Below are 24,061 nucleotides of genomic sequence, written 5' to 3' on the forward strand. Positions count from 1 at the left end.
TGACCGTTGACGTAGAACGCAAACTTACGCACGTCGCACGCTGGTCGTACACAGCAGAATTTTCTTGCAAATGTTTATTCTCAAAAAAAAGGACCATCTTGTCTCGCACATGTGACATGTCCTTTGACTAATATAAGCCTCAATATCGCATGCGCCTCGCGTACAGCGTATTGAAAGGCCAGCTAAGTAAAATGGCACGCATAAGATTCAGAAGACTGTTTCCACATTTTTCTATGAAGAAAATAATACAGGTTTTCAGGGAGCTGCCCCAGATTGCGATTGGACGACAGCGTGCCACGTGCTCCTCCCCTTACACCAGACTGTACACTAACACTATCACACTAAATTATTTGACAGGTTTTAGAGGTTATATTTTAACAACCGATGTGAAGGAGCCGCTGAAAGGTATGAATTGACTTATCTATTGAGGAACGTAACGCGCATGTGTCTTGTGCAGGGGCATAATTTATTTCTAAACGGTTTTGTGCCTCAAACGGAGAGTAAAAAGTTGCATCACTCTCACTCAAGGATGATGAATGAGTGTTCAAATCTTTCGTGTTTAAATTCTGCATTGAGCCTCACAGCCTCTGTTGTCGTTTTATATGCGTTTTGTACTATTGAGTTGCGTCCTTGCAATGCAAAATAGGACCACCACTTCACCTGCGTTGCCTGTTTTTAGCCACTTAGGTGAATTATGGCCATGCATTTTATGGTGGCAGTTGTGTTCGATCAGTATGGCTTTGGGTGTATGTGGCTTGCATATCCAGTATGTCAACATTGCGCTTTGCGACTTGAAACCGAAAGGAGTATAATATGTCAACTATACCATTATTTTTCCAAACAGAGTAGCCTACTCTTCCACCATTATTTTGTAACAACATCCCATAACGCTTTAATCATTCATTCACCACTCGCTCACTCGTCAAACGGTCTCTTGTCGGTATATAATTACTTTAGAGGCCGTTTTTACGTTGCAAGGTTGTGCCCAATTGACCCCATATCATATCAAGGGGGACCCTGATGGAAACAAGACAAACGTCTTTCTCAGGTCTGCATCCCCTTAACAATTGTGTGTATTGAGCCGTACTGTATTGTACCCATTCTGCAATCTGTTAAATAAAGTTTTCATTCATTCATTCATGGGCCATATCTGGTGCTGCAGACGTTGATACTGCTTGACAAACAAACCAGCTCCACAGGTTCAACTCAAGCTGGTCCTAGTAGTTAGGTCCTCATACATACCCTCTTCCTCTCATCTGATCTGGGAGCATAGGACACAAGCTTCAGGTATTTGGAGATTTGTTGTAACCTGCCCAATGCCTTAATTAATCAACACAATTACGAGAGGTGGGAGAGCATGCTGTTGAACCTCTGGAACTATTTATTGGCAGAACTTAAGTAATAGTTATTAACCAATGATGATTCATCAGTTATTTCTGATACAAAAGTTTCCTGTGGGGAAGGGCTCCGTTTCTGTTTGTTCTGTCTGGACATGGTTCTCATGCAAGTCAAACACACACAGATCAAACACCAGCATGGTACAGAGTTCAAAGGTGTTGCTTTGTCAGGAGTTCTCTGACCGACCGAGCAAAAGATCTGTTAATATTATATCAGGTCAAACCAGCTAATATTGTAATGTACAGTATATCGGGTCAAACCAGGTCTGGCTGGTTAGAAAAGAGGCTAATATAGTGAACTCAAGGGTACTATGACTATGCGTGCACCTCATGGTACCAAAGCACCTCAAAGGCGCTTAAAACAAAATTACAAACATCACAAAACAAACTGGTCAGACTACTGCTTGACCTTACTCCTAGAACCCACCTCACCCCTGCCCACTTTGACAACCTAGGATGGCTTAGAGTAGACGACAGAGTACAGCAACTTGCAATGGGCCTGGTCTACAAGATACACTATACGACCGGGGTGCCCATGTACATGTCAAAATACTTCCCAAAGGTCAGTGAATACCACAACCACTACACCAGAGGGAGCTCCACAAATCATGTTAAACCCAGATTCGGCTCAAACAAGGGACTAAACACGTTTCGCAATTATGCCACATCAATGTGGAACGCCCTACCCACAGCTGTAAAGGAATGTGAATCCCTGCCCACATTCAAAACCGCTCTTAAAGAGCACCTACGCTGCAATTCGAAACTGGCCACCGTAAATGCCCAAAACCCCCACCACCTCCTAATAGACAGTCTCCTCCCCACCGCATGTATATATTCCCTCCCCGCCGTATGTATATTTCTCTCCCACCCACCCACCCCCTCCTAATGTACAGTCCCCTCCCCATCATATGTATATACTCTGTCAGGATCTAGGGGTAACATTACTGTATATTTGAATACCGTTTATGTCACAAATGTATCAGTACTAAATACCTATATGTCCCTATGCCATAAATGTCATGTATGTTGTGTATGTCATAAATGTCTATATGAATTGAAAATGGGGGACCCTGATGGAAACAAGACAAACGTCTTTCTCAGGTCTGCATCCCCTTAACAATTGTATGTATTGAGCCGTACTGTATTGTACCCATTCTGCAATCTGTTAAATAAAGTTTTCATTCATTCAGACTATTTGTTTTATCTAGTGGGAGACATGCAGTGCAAAGAATTCAGTCCTAAACGTTGAGTCGGTATGACTCAGCTGGAATGATTCTCTGGCTGTTTTTGAGGACAGTAGATTAATAATTATTTGTAACTTTGTTTTCCTTTTCCCCCCAGGTTTGGATCAGAGTGGTTGAGCAGTAGTCTGCATCGGGACTTGACGAGAGAGCCCAGAGAGTCACGGCAGTGGATCAGAAGGACATTTTGAACACACTGTTGGAACCTTTTGATTTTGTGAAGCTAAAAAGAACCACGATGGCCGCAAGCTCGTTTGACATCGATGCGCCACAATGGGACCAGTCCACGTTTATGGGCCGACTGAAACACTTCTTTAACATCACTGACAGCACAACGGCACTACTGCCTGACTCACGCCTGGATGAGGCCAAAGCACTGGTAGAAAGCTGCAGGTAAATAGGATATAAGAATTTTTTAAATGCTCTGCCATACACACACACACACACACACACACACACACACACACACACACACACATAGGCTGTAACTCATATGTATGTATATGAATGATATGATTATGTGCACATAGATTACAAACAAACAGGACATAAACATTGTAAATGCATGGTCAGATACTGTCAGTTACATAAGAGCTCAGTTGACGATCAGGTTGGTGTCTGAAAGGCAACAGTGACACCATTTTGCATCTGACTATGTTAAGGAAAGTTATTCCGAGTTCCTCTGGAAGATAAGATAAGATATTCCTTTATTGATCCCCTTGGGGAAATTCGGGCAACGCGGGGCGCGTGTATCACTTCCGCAACGGATTTAGTCGGATTTTGGTTTCCGGGTTGGCCTGATTGGCCGCGACGGCCACGTGACCCACGCCGCCTCTGCCGCTGCCTGTGTGTTGACGCGCGCGCGACGCGGACTTCACTGCCGCTTTCCCACTTCAACGCCAGAGCAATATTGTCGCGCCATCTTCTGAGTGCCGACGCGCTGCTGTTTAATCACTTTTCCCACTTCAATGACAGAGCTGCTGTTTAATGCTCACTTTTCCCACTTCAATGACAGAGCTGCTGTTTAATGCTCACTTTTCCCACTTCAATGACAGAGCTGCTGTTTAATAATATTGCCGCGTTGTGGAAAGCAGGATGAGAGAGCGTAGATTTCAGTGTGTATCATTTAATCATTTATCGCGTAACATTTGAAAGGCATACATTGTTGTCATACAGAAGTACAGAATACTTTTATCCAAAATGCTTCTTACTGTTACTGTTAGAGACTGTGCTAGACGAGATAAGTATGGTCAAGTCCACGCCGCCGCGAGCGTCGCCACAGCAGGGCGCAGCGGCAAGGCTGCCGCGGGGGCGTGCCACGGCGTGTCACGTGGCCGTCGTGGCCAATCAGGCGAACCCGGAAACCTAAATCCGTTGCGGAAGTGATACACGCGCATGGGGCAGGGGAGGTACGGGGCCGGGCATGGCAATAGTAGAAGACATAAATATAGGCAATACAACTATAGTGAAGATAGAAATAATAACAAACAATATAATTAACTCTGAATATAAGAATATGAGCAATTAAACTGTGTAATCAAAGGTGCAGATGAGGGTCTGTATGCCCTATCAGTTATATTATACATTTCAATAAATATGGGCAATAACCACTTTGAATCTGAATATATATGAGTAAGTAAAGTATACAGTATACACAGGTGCAGTATACATAAGGTACCCTTACTGGCATGATACGTCATATGTTACACGTTGTAGTCCATGCAGTACATGCATATATACAGTATAACACCCATTGTGATGTCTGGAACTAAGTGTCTTCAGTGTGTGTGTCTGTGGCATCGCAGGGCAGGTTCCACTCCCCCAGGCACCACAGAGGAGCAGCTCCACTATGCCAAGAAGCTGTACGACTCCGCCTTCCACCCGGACACAGGGGACCGTATGAACATGATCGGACGCATGTCCTTCCAGGTCCCCGGAGGCATGGCCATCACCGGCTGCATGCTGCAGTTCTACAGGTAGGCCTACGCTATAATAATAATAATAAAAAAAAAAATTATCTACTTTTTCCTCCTCATTTTTTCTGTATTTTTCTTTCATCCCAATATAGTCATTATGCCACTGATCCCACTGTCTCTGCGGTGGTAGGCAGACGCTTAGTCCGCTGCGCTACCCGGCCGCCAAATCAAATATATATATTTTTTTCTCCACTTTTTTTCTCCTTTCTTTTCTGTTTTTCTCCCATCCCAATTTAGTCGTGCCAATTTCCCCCCTCCCCTGTCTTGATCGTTGCTCGCATATGCCCTCCACTGGTTGGTCGTAGGGAGGGTTGAAGAATCTATCGCATGGCCCCTCCGATACATGCAGAGTCAGCCAGCCACATCTTTTCACCTGCCAGTGCGGACTCTCATTGGCGAGGTGTAACGTGTGGGAGGCTCACACTACTCTCGCCATCTCCTGTCCTTGCTGTGCAGGCGCCCTGACCGACCTGTAGGAGTCGCTGTTTACAATGACCAGATTACCACCCATCGACTTCCCCCCCGCTGACTCTGCCAATTGAGTCAGTATGACGGCCGGCCCAAGCCGGAGGCAACACTGACAGCCGGATTCGATACCGGTGTCTCTCGCGTTGGTGACGAGCGCTTAGACCGCTGCGCCACCCAGCCACCCCAAATCACATTTATTTGTAAAGCCTGCAATCACACGTTAATGTCCCCATGGGCTGGACAAGTCTTCTTTAAACAAGTCAAGAAGAAACATCACAATAAATCAAGAAAAAAAAAAAAACATCATGAAATCCAAAACAACACTCCCAGACATACCCCAAGATGCCTAGTAGTATAACAGGGTATCTGCTGGGTATTCAAAATTATAACATTTTTAATTCTAAATTTAAGGCCTTCTGGAAAATCCCTTTCATGGCCTTTTGTTAACACCCCCCTCCCCCTGTCCTGTACCCTTATTCTATTCCTTTTGATATCACCTTCCCCCCTCCTTTCTGTGCCCCTCACCCCCTCCTTCCGGTGCCCCTCACTCCTAACCCCTATCGCCTGGTCAATCCCTTCCGGTCAGATAAGGTTATAAGGTGAACTGACGAAGTCGGGGAGCTTGACCCAATTCTCCTGGCCAGAGAACATCATGTCCTCTACGCTCTACCAAACCAATTTGTATTTGATTTACCATGTTTTAACAAATACATTTGTATCAACCAAGATGATTTTATCACACGCATACTTAACCTCTCTGGTTCCACGACAGCCTTAAAAGGTATTAAAAAGTCTTAGATTTAATTTCCACTGGTATTACATTTTGACATATATGACATATATTTTTAGTACATAATATGAAATGATTTTGTATTCAAGTTGTTGTTTTTTGTAGGGCTACAAAAGGGCTAGTAAAGTACAATAGTAATGTACAGGTGATTAAACTGGGTATAAAATATATAAATTAGTACTAGTACTGAGTATAGCACTAATCTGATGTATGTACAGAGTTGTAGTATTAATTAATATGTACAGTGATACTCGTTATGAATGAAAACTTTATTTAACAGATTGCAGAATGGGTACAATACAGTACGGCTCAATACACACAATTGTTAAGGGAATGCAGACCAGAGAAAGACGTTTGTCTTGTTTACATCAGGGTCCCCCATTTTCAATTCATAGTGAACCAGTAGTAGTGTACAAGACACGATGGTAAGAGTAGGTAAGGTATTTGCACAGATATACATATAATATCTACAGATGTGTAAAAGGATTATGTGCAGGTATGTACAGTAGACAGATGTGGATATATATATATATACAGTAGGGCTGACCTCGACTAGTCAATTTTGGCCAATCAAAGTCGACTATACAAATCCTTAGTCGAGGCGGCTGGGTGGCGCAGCGGTCTAAGCGCTCGTCACGAACGCATGAGACACCGGTATCGAATCCGGCTGTCAGCGTTGCCTCCGGCTTGGGCCGGCCGTCATACTTACTCAATTGGCAGAGTCAGCGGGAGGGGAGTCGATGGGTGGTAATCTGGTCGTTGTAAACAGTGACTCCTACAGGTCGGTCAGGGCGCCTGCACAGCAAGGACAGGAGATGTCGAGGGTAGTGTGAGCCTCCCACACGTTACACCTCGCCAATGAGAGTCCGCGCTGGCAGGTGAAAAGAAGTGGCTGGCTGACTCTGCATGTATCGGAGGGGACATGCGATAGATTCTTCAACCCTCCCTACGACGACCAGTGGGGGGCACATGCAAGCAACGATCAAGACAGGGGAGGGGGGAATTGGCACGACTAAATTGGGATGGGAGAAAAACGGAAAAAGAAGGAGAAAAAGTGGATAAAAAAAAAGAAAATCCTTAGTCGAGGACAGGCCTAATATACAGTAAGAATAAATTAATACATATTGTCGTGGCTTCCTTCCATTGTCAATCAATTAATCAATCAGTCTTTCCACCAAGCCACTAGACGCTTTAAACAGACAGTTCTAACTCGTTTCTTTCCTTAAATTACTCACAGTTCGAAGTGTTGCTTGGCCTCCGATGGTTTCGATGATGTTGCGATGTGTTTGCTCAAAATAAAGTACCAAACATTTGCACATGCAACAAAGAAAATAGGCCTTTACAATATTCAAAATAAAATAGGCAAAACTCAAAGAAAATAACAAACAACTTAGGTATTCTTTCTTTCTTGATAATGCTTATATAACTTTATAACTTAAAGGGTATTTGTACGATTTGTATGTATGTGTAATACGATACGGTACGTTATGAAAAGGGTAGGAAAAGGTTAAAAACTGTTTCCCGACCGCGTCTCTCAACAGGTTGCCTTCAGAGCGGCTATTAGCGCCGGCGCTGTGGGATTTGTAGTCCTTTATAGTGCGTTGACTACAGACGTCACAATTAAGTGGCTTTTCTTATCAAATCAAAATACTGGCTCTATCACATATATATAGCATTATTGTACATGCATGACACAGAGTTATATGGGTTATATGCAGGTTTTCTTTCTTGAATGTAAACCGTAGCTGCGGTGCTGCCTGGCAGTGATGTCCTCCCTACTCCCCCAGTAGGAGTTGGACAGGGGATGTCTTACAGACACGTTGTAGAATCTGAAATATGTCATAGTTGATATGGCTGTGTAAGAGGCTACGTGTTTATCTCTCTCTCTCTCTCTCTCTCTCTCTCTCTCTCTCTCTCTCTCTCTCTCTCTAGGACAGTCCCTGCTGTAGTGTTCTGGCAGTGGGTTAATCAGTCATTCAACGCTCTGGTCAACTACACCAACCGCAATGCCGCCTCCCCCATCACTCCCAAGTCAGTCCTCCATGTGATATCCCCGTTCACACAGGGATAATGAGTGGTTGGGAGAAAACCCAATCATAAATATGTAGTTCCACTCAAAATAACTGTGTTCTTTCACAGGCAGATTGGAATAGCCTACGTAACGGCGACCAGCACAGCTCTCGCAACAGCAGTTGGACTCAACCTGTATACGAAGGTATAAAGGAGCCGGCGCACGCTCGAACGCAAATGCACACAAACCTGCCCTATTTTCTTGATCCTCCAAACAAAGTTTGTCCGAGGGAAAGAAAAGCAGGCAATTCTTGGTCCTCGATCCATGATGATGGAACGACGCCACAATCAGGACAGCTGAAACCCGACCAATTCCACCGTCAACACACTTAATCTAAAATGAAGGACATTTTTTTTTCTTTTTTCTTTTTTTAAACTAACCTTCATACTATCTTTTACTAGTATGTACTCTGCTACTTAGGAACCTACCTTGCCTATATTACTGCCTACTATGCTAATATGTCTTTACTATTTACTACTATACACTCAAGACTGAAGCACTCAAGTTCGACACTGTTACTTACCCTTAACTGTCAGAGTTGTACCCTTCCTGCTGACTTGTTGTACAGAACTTTCGCTTTGGATAAAATCAAATCAAATCAAATCAAATTTATTTATAGGGCCCGACAACACACGTTAATGTCCCCATGGGCCGTACAGGTCTTCTTTAAACAAGTCAAGAAGACAACATAACAATAAGTCAAGAACAGAACAAGAACACCATAGGGTCCAAACATTTTTTAGATGAATGCAAATAAATGAAAGAATGCAAGCACTCCCAGACATACCCCACGCGAAGGTAAGGAAAAACTCACTAAAACCTAACAATAGGGAAAAAAAGCTCCACAGGCAATGTGGAGGAGAGAAACCTTAGAAGGGCCGTTCAAGGGGGGATCTCCCTTCTTAGATGTCGGTGATAGTAGTGTTGCAGACGGACAGTTGGTAAGCATGCACTCATGTGTGTGGTGAGACACAGATGAGTGCATGCAATAGCAACTGTACATTTTGAAAAATTAAAGATAGAGCTAATAGCGATAGCAACTGAACATTTTGAAAGATTAAAGATAGAGTTGATAGCGGATCTATTTGAGGCACAGGGGCGGCGCAAGAGGGTCACGTCCTCCCCGTCTTAGTCATGGGACATTCAACACTCCGGTCGTTGCTCAGGGACAGCCGGAGACAGGGGGAAGGGGGGTGGCGCAGAGAGGGTCGCGAACTCCCGACATCATCGCGGGACATCCGGCACTCCGGTCACCACTACGAGACCTCCGAAGACAGGGGGGCACGCAGAGGGGGTCGCAATCTCCCGGCCTTCGTCACGGGACGTCCAACACTCCGGTCAACACTCCAGGACAGCAAGTCATAGGAAGACAGGGAGACGGGACAGGCGTTAGACAGCTCATGAGATTGTAGTAGGCGGACATAGCAATAGATACAAGTGGTAGGCATATATGTGAATGGAGTAGATATATGAAGTAAGCGTATTATGTGAATAGAATAGAAGTACTTAACCCAGCAATGAAAAGCGTCTGCTTAATGACTAGATGTAAATGTAACTCTAAATCTTGACATCTAGATCATTAGGAAGCAAGCAAAGCATGATCATAATGAGTCACTCATCATCAGTACTAGTTTTCTCACTGAGCTCAATCGGTAGGTTAGCGTGAATGACCCTAAATCATGGGTTCTTAAACCTTTTTTAGCTTGCAACCCAATTGAGTAAATGTTGTCTCATCCCAGAACACAAGCTCCTAGAATCTTACTATTGTCATGTGGGGACCCACCAGAAGAAGGCCCATGACCCATTTCGGGTCCCGACCCATAGTTTAAGTTGAGTGCTGATTGTAGGCTGCATTGTTTGCTCATGACCTGAGCATCCAAGTCAACCATTAGTGTATCATATCATATCAACTCAACGTGTGTTTATGCACATGTTTAAGTATTTCATTCGAAAAGCTTGATGGAAATGGCAACATTCAATAAAACATCCTCGATTGTGCAATAAAGTTTTCACGTTCGTTTGAGGGGGGTTTTGGAAATGTCAATGAAGAGTTTATGCACTAAATAGGCTATGGACAAACACATTTGTCGAATATATAATGATGTAGACTAGAGGATAAAGGCTTCCATGACTGCTCAGCCTTCCGAAGCAACCTTGCTTAGGAAAACATGAAATATGGTCTTATATTAGCAGACACGAAAGAACCTGCCCAATAGTAGTCAATTCTAGACAGCCAAGCTTAATTCTTTTCAATGGATGTTTTTTTCGGACATTGCTATGTTCCGTGTTCAGGTACAACGTTTATTCGCCTCAGCCCAACTGATGGCATTCTATTTTTTGAGACATTTCAAATGTTCGCTTAAAAGTCGCTTTACAATTGGATGGAAACACGGCTATTGAGTCACCTTGTGTAAGAGCGTTTTGGAGCAAAGTCTGGGCTAAAGGGGATCTCAACAATAGAGATCTCAACTTTTTTTTCACCAGATGTTGCACAGCTTTGATGATTTATATGTTTTGATAATTAAAAGTGGGGGGTAACCTACTGCAAGGTCCCGGAAGCTAGGGCACATGTGATTTACTCTCACGCTATTGTAATTTTGAGTCCAACTCTCACCCCTCTCTCTTGACTAGAACAATAAGTATGTACTATGTTTGGCTTATAAAGGAAGTATTTACTATTGTAGGGCCTACCATTTGCTAAATGTTTTTTAGCACCATGCCTTATCTGTTGTACAGGAGGACTATATACTTCTGATTAGAAAATGGACCAAAAGTCAGGAACATTCTCGCCATTGTATCTGACCTTCTCCTGTGTTTGGTCTTGACCTCCTCTTGCAGAAAGCTCCTCCCCTGGTGTCCCGTTGGGTTCCGTTTGTAGCTGTAGCTTCTGCCAACTGCGTCAACATTCCCATGATGAGACAACAGTGAGTCTGTGCTAGAAGCTGGAGCACTCCAGAATGAATGAATAAATAAACTACAAGCAGGAATGACTTAATATTGTGTGGCTCAATTGTTGAGGTGTGCTAAGAAACTTCAACATCCACAAATGTCTTTCTCAGAGCAACCATTTTGAACAATCTGGTCAGAGCAAAATGGTTGCTCTGACTCAAATAAAGACACATGTGTTTTTATTTTTCCACAGTGCTCACCTCCAACATGTTCTGATAATGGGCCTTATTCAAGCCCTTGCAAGCCAAATTTCTTTTTTCACCACCATGTCACACTAACGAATGAAAGAAGAGAAGTGGAACCCTTAGGATAATAGTTTAACAAATAATCTAGGTGTGTTTGCGAGTAGCATACATTACAACATGGCATGATGATAGAAGTTCAAGAGAGAAATATTCACACCAAGTATTTTTCCTTTTGTCGTTCCTCAGGGAGATTCTGAATGGTATTGCCGTAACCGATGAGAACGGCAACAAGCTGGGTGACTCTAAGGTAAGCCCAGAGGAGGTACGGTACTATAATGATATTAGCATTTTGTAATCTTTCAACAAACATGTATACACTTATTTCTTCTTCTTTTTGGACAAATGTTTTTTCCTGCACAAAAAAAGGACCCTTTTAAAAAATATATATATTTACAAACGTTCTATCTTTTTTCTTTTTAGAAAGCGGCATCAAAGGGCATCACACAGGTCATCATATCTCGGATTACCATGGCAGCGCCAGGCATGAGTATGCAAACAACTTCTGTGTTAAGCCCTGTCTCATGAGTTATTGTATTATATTAGCGTTACCCCATTTATCCCTTTTTGAGTTTATGTCAATGATTAGTTATTACACTTAACAAAGTTATTACTGCCACACAACAGTGGAAAAATCCAAACCTGTTCTGCTCTCCACCCATTCCTCCCCTCCACCTTTCTCTTTTCATCTCCTCTACTTCTTGTTGCTAGTTATCCTTCCCATCATCATGCAGCGACTGGAGAAATATAAGTTTATGCAGGTGAGGATTTACAGTATATATACAATTTTACAACTGTAAAGTATTTTATAGGCCCTTTTATGTCTTTATTGTATATGTATGTGAGTGTGTCCCTTTGTTCATTGTCTTCTTATCATTGCCATGTAGTCAAGGCAGGCATGGCCACCTTCATTTCACTACATGTCTGGATGTGTATGTGACAAATAAATCTCTTGAATCTTGCTAGTGGGATTAAAGGGGGGGATTTCACCAAAAAACAATGATGATTTATTTTGGACATAATCTCACACACATCCAAAAACCCTAAACAGTTTTGCACACATTCATTTAGTTTGCCAGTTATTGAGAGTAAATTAGTCTGAATATGGCCACCACTTCCTTGTGTTGTGTCAATTACACCACCATGAAATGATGTAGATAAAAAATATCAATACCTTGTTTTATAGGGACTGCTCATTTATAATTGAATTGAGCTACAGTTAACACAACACAAGGATTTCACTGCGATGACATCACTGGTGGCCATATTCAAACTAATTTACTCTCGATATCTGTCAAACTAAATGAATGTGTGCAAAACTGTTTAGGGTTTTTGGATGTGTGAGATTATGTGCAAAATAAATTGGCTGTTTTTGGTGAAGTGACCCTTTAACATTTTTCCTTACTGCATGTTAACTTTTGTTTATCTGTCAACAAACTGTGGCATTCTCCTTTGACAGAGGATCACCTACCTTCATGGGCCAATCCAAGTGGTGCTTGTGGGAGTGTTGTAAGTAGGACAATTGATTGATAGATCAATTTTACTGAATATTGGGTGGGATAAACCAGTGGTTCCCAAAGTGGGGTCCTTGAGGCTTTTCCAGGGGCTCCCCAGAAAAATAAGAACATGCTTTTCTTAAATATTGTTTAATTTACTAGAAGTAAAGCCAATGAGAGAATGACTAACATTGACTACTGTGGTCATAGGTTTCACTCTCTCTACAGTAGGTTATTGATTGAAACCTTTATTTATTCACAAAATGGACATTGAGGGTTTTCCCTCATTTGCAATGCCGTTGAAATTACAAATTCAAACAGTTCAGAATACATATGAAAGGGATACATATGAAAGGGAAAGGGATTGCATAAATAGGACAGAAAACTGTGAAAAGAGGAAAAAACTAAGAAAGAGATTCAATTTAAAACTGTTACATAGTGAGGTAGGGAGGTTTGTGTTCAGGTCTAATAACAGAAATACCTGGACCGGGTCGTTGTGAAGCCAAAGTAAATTATATTTATTAAACAAACAGGATATGACAAACACTAAACAAAGGTAAAACACTAAACAAACACACATTATCGATGTGTCACAGGACACAAACAACAAGCCACATGGGGCAACCAGGGCCCCGTTCCTGAAATGTAAAAGAATAGACCTAAAATGCTGATAATAAATCATATTTAGCCTATGGATTTACTTTGTCCTAAATAATGCACGTCATAGCTATACGGCGCACGCGACACACACTATGTCGTTATTTTAATAACGGAGCATTGCAAATGTGAATCCCGCAGGGATATTGTTTATGAATGAAACTTGGATCCGAGGTTATTGTAAAAGGCCTATCGGGCGTTTGGCTCTATCCATTTCATATTCTCCGCTGTGGATGTATTTGCTTAACTGGAGCGCCCAGATTGTGTTTCATTCAAGCATAAATTGAAGCGTCTTTACGCGTGGATTGTGGATGTGAATTACGAGGAATCTGAATCTGTGGATTGTTGAATTGTATCACTGTCACACGTTATTGTGATATTTTAACTGGGATTAAAATGTATATATAGTACATGATACCTAATATCCTCCTAAGTATCTATTAATTCATATCAATTTGATACTCTGGCCTTGTTTTTATCTACTTATTCTGAAAGAGTTGAAGTAATTATTTTCGCTAGCAAGATCTCATTTGATTATTCATTCCATTAAGCCTACTGCCAGCTGGTGCATTTAAAGAAATATAATCTGATTGATTGGGGTAATGAGGGACTTCAAATTAGCCTATAAATGGTAAATGGTTGCTTTTTTATATAGCGCTTTTATCCAAAGCGCTTTACAATTTGTTACTCTCATTATATCCATTCACTCACACATTCACACACCGACGACGGAGGCAACCATGCAAGGTGCCAACCTGCTCATCGGGAGAAATTAGGGGTTAAGTGTCTTGCTCAAGGACACATCGACATGCTGCCCGGGAGGAGCGGGAATCGAACCGGGAACCTCCCGAGCCACTGTTGATATGCTGATATATAGATATGCATTTAACTTGTCGGAGATATCTTCCTGTTAGAAAATCATGGTTTTTGGGGATTGACATCTGCTGCCTTTTCAGCTGAGGCGGCCACACGCAATTATCCTGAGTACTCAAGTCTGGTTCGAATTAACGAGAGTGTTTGCGACCAGATCAGCCTTCGAGGAACCGGGATAGCCTGATTTCAATCATCTGGTTAATTTAATCTGGCTAATGGGACTTTTGATCGACTTAGTTGAACCACATACGGGGAACAGGGCCCTGGGAACCACCCAGCAATAATAAACACAATAAGGCTATTTAAGAATAGCCGAAGTGCCATAAGACACAGCAAACCAGTTTGTGGAAACACCAGGAAGGACACACTCAAGCTACCAAGTAGCAGTGTGAACAAAACTAATATAGTCCCCCATACAACAATGGAAACAAGGCCAACACTATGATCCAGCCCACACACTATCCATGGCAATGGCAAAAGGCCATGCATGTGTGTAGCATCCCAGGTTTTATCCAGGTTTTATCCCTCAGCTGCCACATCCTCTGGCAATCAGCACTCTCTAGAGGGAGGGGCGGGCGGCATCTGAGAAGGGGGGAACAAAAAGGGGGATCATTAACAAGGTGACACACCTCAATACAAATACAAACACTTACCTATACTAACCTGATGTTTACATGGTGTTACAAATACAATAATAATGATAATTGTCCATAGGGGCTATTGATTTTTAGTGTGAGTTGAAGATCATTCCAGGAAGCTGGTGCATCAAAACAAAAGGCAGATTTACCAAGTTCAGATTTAACTTGTGGGACCATAACCCTTTCTGCGCCAAACCCGAGATTTCTCAGGTTTCAAATCCAACCGCTGAGCGCCAAACCCGAGATTTCGATTTTCCCATTCTAAACACTCACACAGACCTTTGTGACTCATCTGAGACCTTGAAATTGCAATGACGATTGAATCCCGCCAGGTGGCAGTATCGCCTACCTTTTGAACATGCATATGGGCCAGCTTAGTGTGGGTGGCCCCAGCCCCCAAACAACTAGGGACTCACTCTACTAGTAGGTTGCGAGCAGCTGTGAGCAGGACGACAATGGCGATCGCCTAGAGCGAACTATTGGATATTATGAAAAAGACTAAATGGATTATATCTATGGATGATGATTATGGATGATAAGGTGCGTTTCCGAACGTTATATATGTATTGATCCTGTTCTGATTCAAGACACTTGGACTCGAAGTGAGAAATGGAGTACCTCTAAAAACAAAGGTAACGTCTATTTTACGTCTACTTTACCGAAACTCCATCATAAAACATGCGTTTGTATGATCGCAGCGTCTGAAAACGACCCCCCCTCCCAATGATTTTGTGAAGAAACAAATGGTAGTGTACCTTTTGACAAAGGTAACGTCTATTTTACCAAACCCGATCCTAAAACATGCGTTTGTATGATCGCAGCATCGGAAAAGGACCATGCACATTAATTAACATCCTCAGTTTCCACATCAATGTAAATGTGCCAGAGTTTTTTTATTTTTTTTTATCTACTTTTTCTCCCCATTTTTCTATTTTTCTCCCGTCCCCAATTTCGTATTGTCCAATTCTACCCTCTCCTGTTTCGAACGTTGTTAGGCCATGCCTCCCACAAGCCGGCTGCAATGTGGACGAAGCCTTGCATCACGTGTCCCCTCCGGTACTCGAGGAGGCAGCCATCGCATCTTTTCACCTGCACAGCGTGATCTCTCAGCGGCGAGGGTCTGCGTGGGAGGGACACACCGCCCTCGTCGCTTCCTGATTCTACTGCACAGGCGCACCAACCGACCTGTAGGAGTCGCTGTCCACAACGTTTGATCCCCACCCACCAGCTTCCCTCCCCCTAATACTGCCAATTGTATTAGTATGAACGACCAGCCAAGCTGGTAGCAACGCAGAGAGCTGGGCTCGAACCCAGCATCTCCTGCGTTGGTGGCGAGCGCCTTGCCCACTGCGCCACCTAGCCGCCGTAAATGTGCCAGAGTTAATGAGCTAGCTTTCATCTGTAGTCCCTGCCTAACATGCATGTCTTTATGGTGTGGGAGGAAACCCACGCGAACACAGGGAGAACATGAAAACTAGCTCATTAGCTAACTCTAGCATCATTGTGATAGATGGTGGCAATTTCCATCAATGGCCTTAAAGATAAACCGATACCAATGCCTATTTCGCGCCTCTGATAGATCAAACCAACCCACCTTATCATACAGGATGCAATGATGAGTGCAGTAACTATCACCAGTAATGAATCTTAGAGCAGAATGATTGACCGTGTCTAGGGGTAAAAGACTGGAAAGGGCAGCATTTCTATAAATTACATCACCATGTTTCAATTTCAAGTTTCAAGTTTCAAGTTTCTTTAATAGTTGTCATACAGAAGTACAGAATACTTTTGTACAAAATGCTTCTTACTGTTGCGCTCCAGAGACTGTGCATGACAAGGTAAGTATGAAATAAAAACATAGTAAAAATTAGAAGTAAAAAAAGAGGTCACAGTGTTCAGTTTAGACATATGTACAATGTTCGTAGACGTAGTTACCATACAATATACAATACTGTGCAGTGTACTAATATACAATACTATATAGTGCAAGGTATAAATGGACGAGGTGCAGTTTAGGTACAATTCACAGTAGGTGTACGAGTTGTAGTGCAAATCCTTTATCAATAAATATAAAGTGTAAGTGTGTTTGTGTGATCTAAAGTGTGGAGAGTGGGTGCTGCAGTGTGTTGTTTGTTTGAGTGAGTGTGTGCGTGTGGGTGTGTGTGCTGTGTGCATTTGATGGTTGTTGCATAGTGATTATTGTTCGTTTAGCGATTATTGTTCGTTTAGCAGCCTGATGGCCTGGGGATAGAAGCTCCTTCTGAGTCTTTCTGTGCTCGCCATAAGACTCCGGTATCGCTTGCCTGACGGCAGCAGTTCAAAGAGGCAGTTGTTCGGGTGGCTCGAGTCCTTAATAATTCTCTTAGCCTTCCCCTTGCACCGCTTGTTGTAAATGTTCTGGAGGGTGGGAAGCCCCCCTCTAATTGTGCGTTCGGCTGAACGTGTCACTCTTTGTAGTCTGCTACGGTCTTGTGCAGTGCTATTCCCAAACCAGGAGGTGATGTTGCCGGTCAGGATGCTCTCTATTGTACATGAGTAGAAGTTCCTAAGGATCTTCTGACTGACTTGGAACTTCCTTAGGCGCCTGAGGAAGTAGAGGCGTTGTCGTGCCTTCTTCACAACACTGTCAATGTGTGTGGTCCATGTCAAGTCCTCGGATATGTGGGCTCCGAGGTACTTGAAACTGTTCACTCTCTCAACTGGTGCCCCGTCGATGCTGAGGGGGCTGTAGTCCTTGACCCCCGACCTCCTGAAGTCCACAATCATCTCTTTTGTTTTGCTGACGTTCAGGGAGAGGCAGTTCTCCTGACACCACTGTGACAGGTTCTCTACCTCTTCCAGGTAGGCCCTTTCGTCGTTGGCAGAGATCAGGCCCACCACTACTGTGTCATCAGCCAATTTGATGATGGTGTTGTTGTTCCGCTGTGCTACGCAGTCATGTGTGTACAGGGAGTAGAGGAGGGGGCTCAGAACACAGCCCTGGGGGGCCCCTATGTTGAGCGTGATGGATGAGGAGGTGCAGTTGCCGGCTCTTACCACCTGGGGTCTGCCCGTCAGGAAGTCCAGGACCCACTGGCACAGGTCATAGTTCAAGCCCAGGTCCCTGAGCTTGGCTATGAGTTTGGAGGGGACTATGGTATTGAATGCTGAGCTGTAGTCGATGAACAGCATTCTCACATAGTTCCCCTGCCTCTTGTCCAGATGTGATGCTGCTGTGTGCAGCACATGGGCTATGGCGTCCTCCGTGGACCTGTTGGGGCGATATGCAAATTGCAGAGGGTCCAGGTTGATGGGGAGGGAGGAACAGATGTAGCCCTTCACTAGCTTCTCAAAGCACTTCATGGCTATGGAGGTGAGGGCTACAGGGCGGTAGTCGTTGAGGCAAGCGGGCGTAGATTTTTTGGGTACAGGGATGATGGTGGACTTCTTCAGACAGGTGGGGATGACGGCCTGTTCCAAGGACAGGTTGAAGATGTCAGTGAATACCGGGGCCAGTTGGTCGGCACAGACTTTTAGGACGCGGCCGGGGATGCCGTCCGGTCCTGCTGCCTTCCTGATATCCACTTTTTTAAAGATCCGTCTCACCTCATGCTCTGTTACCCTGAACACTGAGTCTCCATCAGCAGACCCCCCCCCCCCCCCCTTTCCGTGGTTTGTAGGCTGGTGTTGTTATTCACAGCCTCAAACCTCGCATAGAAGGAGTTGAGATCATTTGCTAAGGAGATGTCACTGTTCAGTTTGAGGGGGGTTCCTTTGTAGTCTGTCATTGTTCTGAGGCCCTGCCACATGCCTCTAGAGTCAGCCTGTTCAAACTGAAGTTCAACTTTATCCCTGTAACGCCGTTTTGCCTCTATTACTGCTCTCCTGACGTTGTATCTTGCCATCTTGTGTTCTTCCATGTTGCCTGTCACCAGCCCGGTGTTGTATGCTGATGTGCGCACTTTCAGAGCCTCACGGACGGATTTGTCTACCCAGGGCTTTTGATTTGGGTAGATATTAATTTTGGTGGAGGGGATTATTACTTCTACCTGAGTACAGACATAGTCAATCACCGTTTCGGTGTATTCGTTAATATTGGCTGTGTTATCACGGAATACACTCCATTCTGTGCTTCCCAGCACTGCTTGGAGTGACTCCACTGACGTCACGGCCCAACGCTTAACCTCTCGCGAGACCACCGGCGTTCGCTTGAGACTCTGTCTGTACTTTGGCAAAAGAAAGATGGCGGCGTGATCGCTTTTACCGAATGGACTAAGAGCCTGTGACTTGTACCCATTCTTAAATTGCGAGTATACATGTAAACTGTTGTGGAATGCTGTACTAAAGATACACCTTAAATCTAACGGTAAACACCTTCTCAGATGGGAGTCCTTGCCATCAAATCTTGTGAAATGGGGGTTTGTGGTCTAAGGCCATGTGTTGTTAAGGTTGGGTACCGAACTCTGTACTTTTAAGGGTACTGACTGACTGAATTACATTACAAGTACCAAATTTCTGTACCTTTACATGTTTAGTATAAGAGTGTAATATGCTAGACAAGAGGGAGCCTTTTCCACAAATGTATATATATTGTCTGCCCCATCTCTTGGGTCTTTGGAAAGACCAGATGAGGTCAGAGGAGTTTGATAATCTGTACTGAGGATGGCCAGATAATGTTGATATTTAAACATTTAAAAACACAATACATGATCATGCTATTTATTTTGTGTGGTGTGTTACAACAATGAATAACAAAATGGTCTAAATAAATAACAATGTTGAAATTGAGAGGTTTGGACTTTTGTTATTACAGAGAGAGTTAAGTACCAAAAAAAGGTACCGATACCAAATTCCAGTAACAGGTACTGGTAAAGATCTGTTCAAATGTGACCCAACCCTAGTAAATGTGACCCAACCCTAGTACATGTGGGTCCTTGGCGTGAGAAGGCTTGAGAACCCCTGGGCTAAACTATGTTTCTTTTCTTCTTGTTGTGTTTTTCAGCCTGGTCTTCATGGTGCCTGCAGCCTGCTCTCTGTTCCCTCAGAGATGGTAACCAGCCTGTTATCATTTCACTAACTAACATATTTAGCCTGTATCATCATCATCATCATCTAGCCTTTATAATATCCCTCACCTACTCCTATCCCTACCTACTCTTACTAGTTATACCGCTGGCCAGTAGGACTTACTTACTACCATCATGTTTTATACCTGTATCACTCTTACATAATTAATAATATAACATTTTAAATAATTTTTTATAAACTGGTCAACACAGCTTTATTTCCGGCATCAGGCAGCTAAAGCCGTTTTGAGCAGTGTTGACCAGTTTATAAAAATTATTTAAAATGTTCAAACCCTAATGTTTGTCTGTTCGAAACCCTTGTGCAACTGTAAGTACCTTTGAAATTTCTCTGTGATACTTGTATAACGAACGGTTCGGTTAGAACCAGTTCTTCAGGGTCAATCTAGATTGGTTTGCCATTGAGGAGCAAGGGACTGTGGATTCACTCGGCCAAACCTTGTTGGCGTGCATCACAGTCACGAAAGGGGCTAGCACTGGTATACTATAATCAGTGTTGGGGGTCACTTCTCTTAACAGTAACAACAATTACTTTAATCATATACTCCCTGGGAAAGTAATTGGTTACGCTACTTGTTTCATTACATTTGCATTACACCTTAAAAAGCCTGCAATACGTAACTTTTCACTCAACGGACCAGGAGGCAATGGTCTGTAGCGCAGGCTTTGCTGGGGACGAGTGCGGGACACTCCGCCATTAGCAGTGTCCTCGCGGTGTCTCTCTGCCCCTTGTCTCTTCGCCCCTCCTCTCTCTGCCCCTCCTCTCTCCGCCCTTCCTCTCTCCACCCCTCCTCTCTCCATCCACTTTAAACTTCAGAAAAACGTGAAAGTGATCAGGAATTTTTTGAAATTAATTAAAATAAAAAAAGAATAAAAAAAATAAAAATAAAGTGATCAGGAATCAGGCAAGAGGATGAAAACAAGTGATAAAACTAAGCAATTTTTTATATAGGCCCATAATGCCAAAAATATTTATTTTAACCCATAACTTTACTTCATTACAGGAAAAAGTAGGCTGATGTGTTACCCCCCCCCCCCCCCCCCCCCAACACTGACTATAATAAAAGCAAATCTGCTAATTCAAATCTTGACCATTAGCTATCATGATATGATATGTAGGTCCTGACATGTGCTTTCTTTATTTCCCCCCCCCCCCCTTTCTTCTCTTTTCTTTCTCTGTCCATCCGCATGTATCCATGTGTTCTGCAGCTCCATCGCCGTGTCCAAGCTGGAACCAGAGCTAAGAGACTCTATTGTGTCTCGCTATGGAGAGAGTGTACAGCATGTATACTTCAACAAAGGCCTCTGAGCAGCTGAGAGGGTTTAGGGGCGAACCACCATCATCTGTACGCTGAGATGGTTGAAATGGATATGTACCTGATGCATTTTAATTGTAAATCTTGCAATGTGATTTTGGCGCGGGGGGGGGGTCATTGTTTGAAATGTCTTTTTTTTTACCTTGATAAATTGAAGTGCATGATGGGATGTACTGTATGGTTCATGTTAGGATCTCCATGTGTTTCACGATGGCCTCCTGCAAAACAAATGGAGAGAAAGAGAAGAGAATTTACCCAATACTAAACTCTGATACCAAGAGCCACGTGTAACAAGCCTCGATTTATCTGGACTTTTAGGAGCAGTTCACATCTCTAATGAAGACATTTTTATTATCACTCAGCCATTTGTGCCCGGTGACACCAAGTAATGAATGGGATCAGTACTTTGTATTGGTGGATTGTTACATTTGAGGACTCTGAATGGGTTATCGGCAGTGACTATGTGTTATTGGTTATTATCCTCTGCCTAGATTCAAGCGCCCGTCTTTGACCAACAATGTTTTCCCTAATATTCCCCCTACTTGTGTTCCAAATACAAGGGCTACTGTGTAGTCTTGCACAGAACCCAATGATCTCATCTCAGGAAGTGCCTTTTACTTTGCCAGATTCATTCAATTTCAATGTATTAGTTAATGTCCTTCAAAATGGTGCTCGCCTGACTGTAGATCTTTTTGTATACTGGCTGTGGCTTCTGTGGCAGACTGTCTGGGTTCTAAAATGCTGTTTTCATCTAGCCATCAAAAATAAGTCTCTTGCCTTCTGCCAAAAGTCGCTGCTGCGCTCTCCTGCTTCAACAGATAATGTTAACAGTCATGTTTTATGCATGGGACCATGTTACATTGTTGGCCCTGCCTCTTTAGTCTTATTATCCTGAAAACCTCATTTAAAACTGTGGGCTAGATCCACAAAGAATGGATTGCACGGAGCAAGTTGCACCCTTACTTACAATTACAACCCTACGGCTCAATACACACAATTGTTAAGGGGATGCAGACCAGAGAAAAACGTTTGTCTTGTTTACATCAGGGTCCCCCATTTTCAATTCATAATGAATTGTAAGTAAGGGTGCAACTTGCTCCGTGCAATCCATTCTTTGTGGATCTAGCCCTGTGTGTGTGTGAGTGAAAATGCCCTATATCCGTGGAGTGACAATGGTGGAGAGATACTGCCCTCCTCAGTCTCAATGGATGTAGTCTCCTTTTTCTGTATGCCAGTGTTTAACAACAAATCATATACTGTGGACACTCAGGCTTGTGCCACAATACAAGTTGAAATAAAACGATGAACTTCGAATATGCATTTTAGTCATCAATCTACCTTTGAATACATATTAGTGCTGTCAGGCGATTACAATTTTTTATCTAATTAATTACAGGATTTGTAATTAATTAATCGCATAACCATTTTAGGCCTGATATTTTATATTCTATAATCATATTTAAAATTGCATGTGTCCGGATGGCAGAATTCAGTACTGTATCTACAAAACCTTCTGTTTAATCATCTTCCCTTTATTAACACTTTGAGTGCCAATGATGAGATTTCTCGTCCTAACTTGCCATGCGTTGAGTGCCAATGACGAGTTCTCGTTATTTAATCGTTATTTCTTTTATTAGCGATATCCATTCATTTTTCATCCATCCAGCCTGACGTTATCATTGGGAATGGCTCTGAGCTCGAAAAGGGCAAATACTGCCGCCTATCGTCTCCCGGATGGTAATGCACATCATTGGATTGGATTGAGTGGCCATGTGCATCAGAAAAAAAGTCCGGTCCAGGGTTTTCCCATCTTTGGCAAGCAGTGTCGTGTTACCAGATTGACTGAGGTACCCTCAGAGCAGCGTCGATTATGTGTTTCAGACTATAACGTTGGATCAATAAACGCGATCAATATTTGGAATGGCGATCAGGAATTGGATTAAACTTTTTGCAGAACATCTGATGTGAGGTAAGGACTCTTATTTTGCCACTATTGGGTTAATCATGTTTTTTTTCATAGCGATCACAACGTGTCTGTGTGTGCATGTATGACGTTAGCACTGACCAGGTCAAGGATAATAGATTTTTCAGCCCGCTTTTCTAGCGTGCATAAGTAGGCTACACATATATTATCGATAATCTAGCGTTTATTTGAAAACGATTCATAAATCAGCCGAAAAATGACAACGTGTTTTGTGTATTCCACTAAAGGGCTATTATCGCGGAATTTCTCTGAAATTACTAGAACTCTCCGAAACTACTCTTATTCAAAACGGTATAAAACGGAAATGTACCAATGAAAAAACAATCCGTTTCATACATGTTGACTGCAAGCAAGTCGTTGATAAGCGAGGGATGTTTTAGACCCATAGCCATAATTTAAGATATAGTTTAAGCGTTCGCAAATATCCCCGACCTCCCATTGACTAAAGCTCTGGCACTCAAGGGGTTATCTGGGCAAATGGGCGTGGCACCCAATGTGTTAATTTGCTTAGATTTTTCAGGTCTGGTCAATTTTAGCATGGTGTTATTCACAGTCAAAAAATAATAATTGAATTGATATTCTCATTTGGTTCATTACAATTTACTCAAGCCTAGTAACAGACAGTATTTCTGACACTGGGAATACATTCCCTGAGATCCATAGATGTCCCTAGAATCAGATACCAAGAACATGCAAATGAACCATTAAAAAAAAGTTTGTAAATGTTTATTCTACGTTCTTATGGAATGTATGAAATTTAATTAATATTTATTTATTAATTTTGAGTTAATTTTCATAAGGCGATGATTTGATGTGTAATTAATCTAAACGCAATAAACTGACAGCCCTAATACATATCCTTTCACAAATGTCAGTACATTTAAATTGATTGAAAATTGT

General features: G+C 42.8%; 1 protein-coding gene across 1 annotated transcript; it reads left to right on the top strand.

Moving 5' to 3' along the window:
• The first annotated feature begins 315 nt into the window (after window positions 1-315).
• On the top strand, window positions 316-22,491 carry sfxn2 (sideroflexin 2). The gene is made up of 12 exons (XM_084323337.1): window positions 316-405; window positions 2,739-3,031; window positions 4,444-4,614; window positions 7,805-7,903; window positions 8,012-8,087; window positions 10,782-10,867; window positions 11,324-11,384; window positions 11,558-11,624; window positions 11,846-11,895; window positions 12,594-12,643; window positions 19,780-19,827; window positions 21,071-22,491. Exons 2-12 carry the CDS (start codon window positions 2,877-2,879, stop codon window positions 21,168-21,170), a joined length of 963 nt encoding a protein of 320 aa, XP_084179463.1. The 5' UTR covers window positions 316-405; window positions 2,739-2,876; the 3' UTR covers window positions 21,171-22,491.
• The last annotated feature ends 1,570 nt before the right edge of the window (window positions 22,492-24,061 follow it).

The sequence above is a fragment of the Notolepis coatsorum genome (genome assembly GCF_963971535.1).
Source record: "Notolepis coatsorum genome assembly, chromosome: 10".
In the NCBI taxonomy this organism is placed as follows: domain Eukaryota; kingdom Metazoa; phylum Chordata; class Actinopteri; order Aulopiformes; family Paralepididae; genus Notolepis; species Notolepis coatsorum.

Excerpts from the sequence above, each read along its gene's own strand:
- sfxn2 (XM_084323337.1), top strand. The coding sequence starts at position 2,877 with ATGGCCGCAAGCTCGTTTGACATCGATGCGCCACAATGGGACCAGTCC. Across the intron at positions 10,868-11,323 it reads ATTCCCATGATGAGACAACA|GGAGATTCTGAATGGTATTG; the intron begins GTGAGTCTGTGC and ends GTCGTTCCTCAG. Across the intron at positions 19,828-21,070 it reads TCTCTGTTCCCTCAGAGATG|CTCCATCGCCGTGTCCAAGC; the intron begins GTAACCAGCCTG and ends TGTGTTCTGCAG.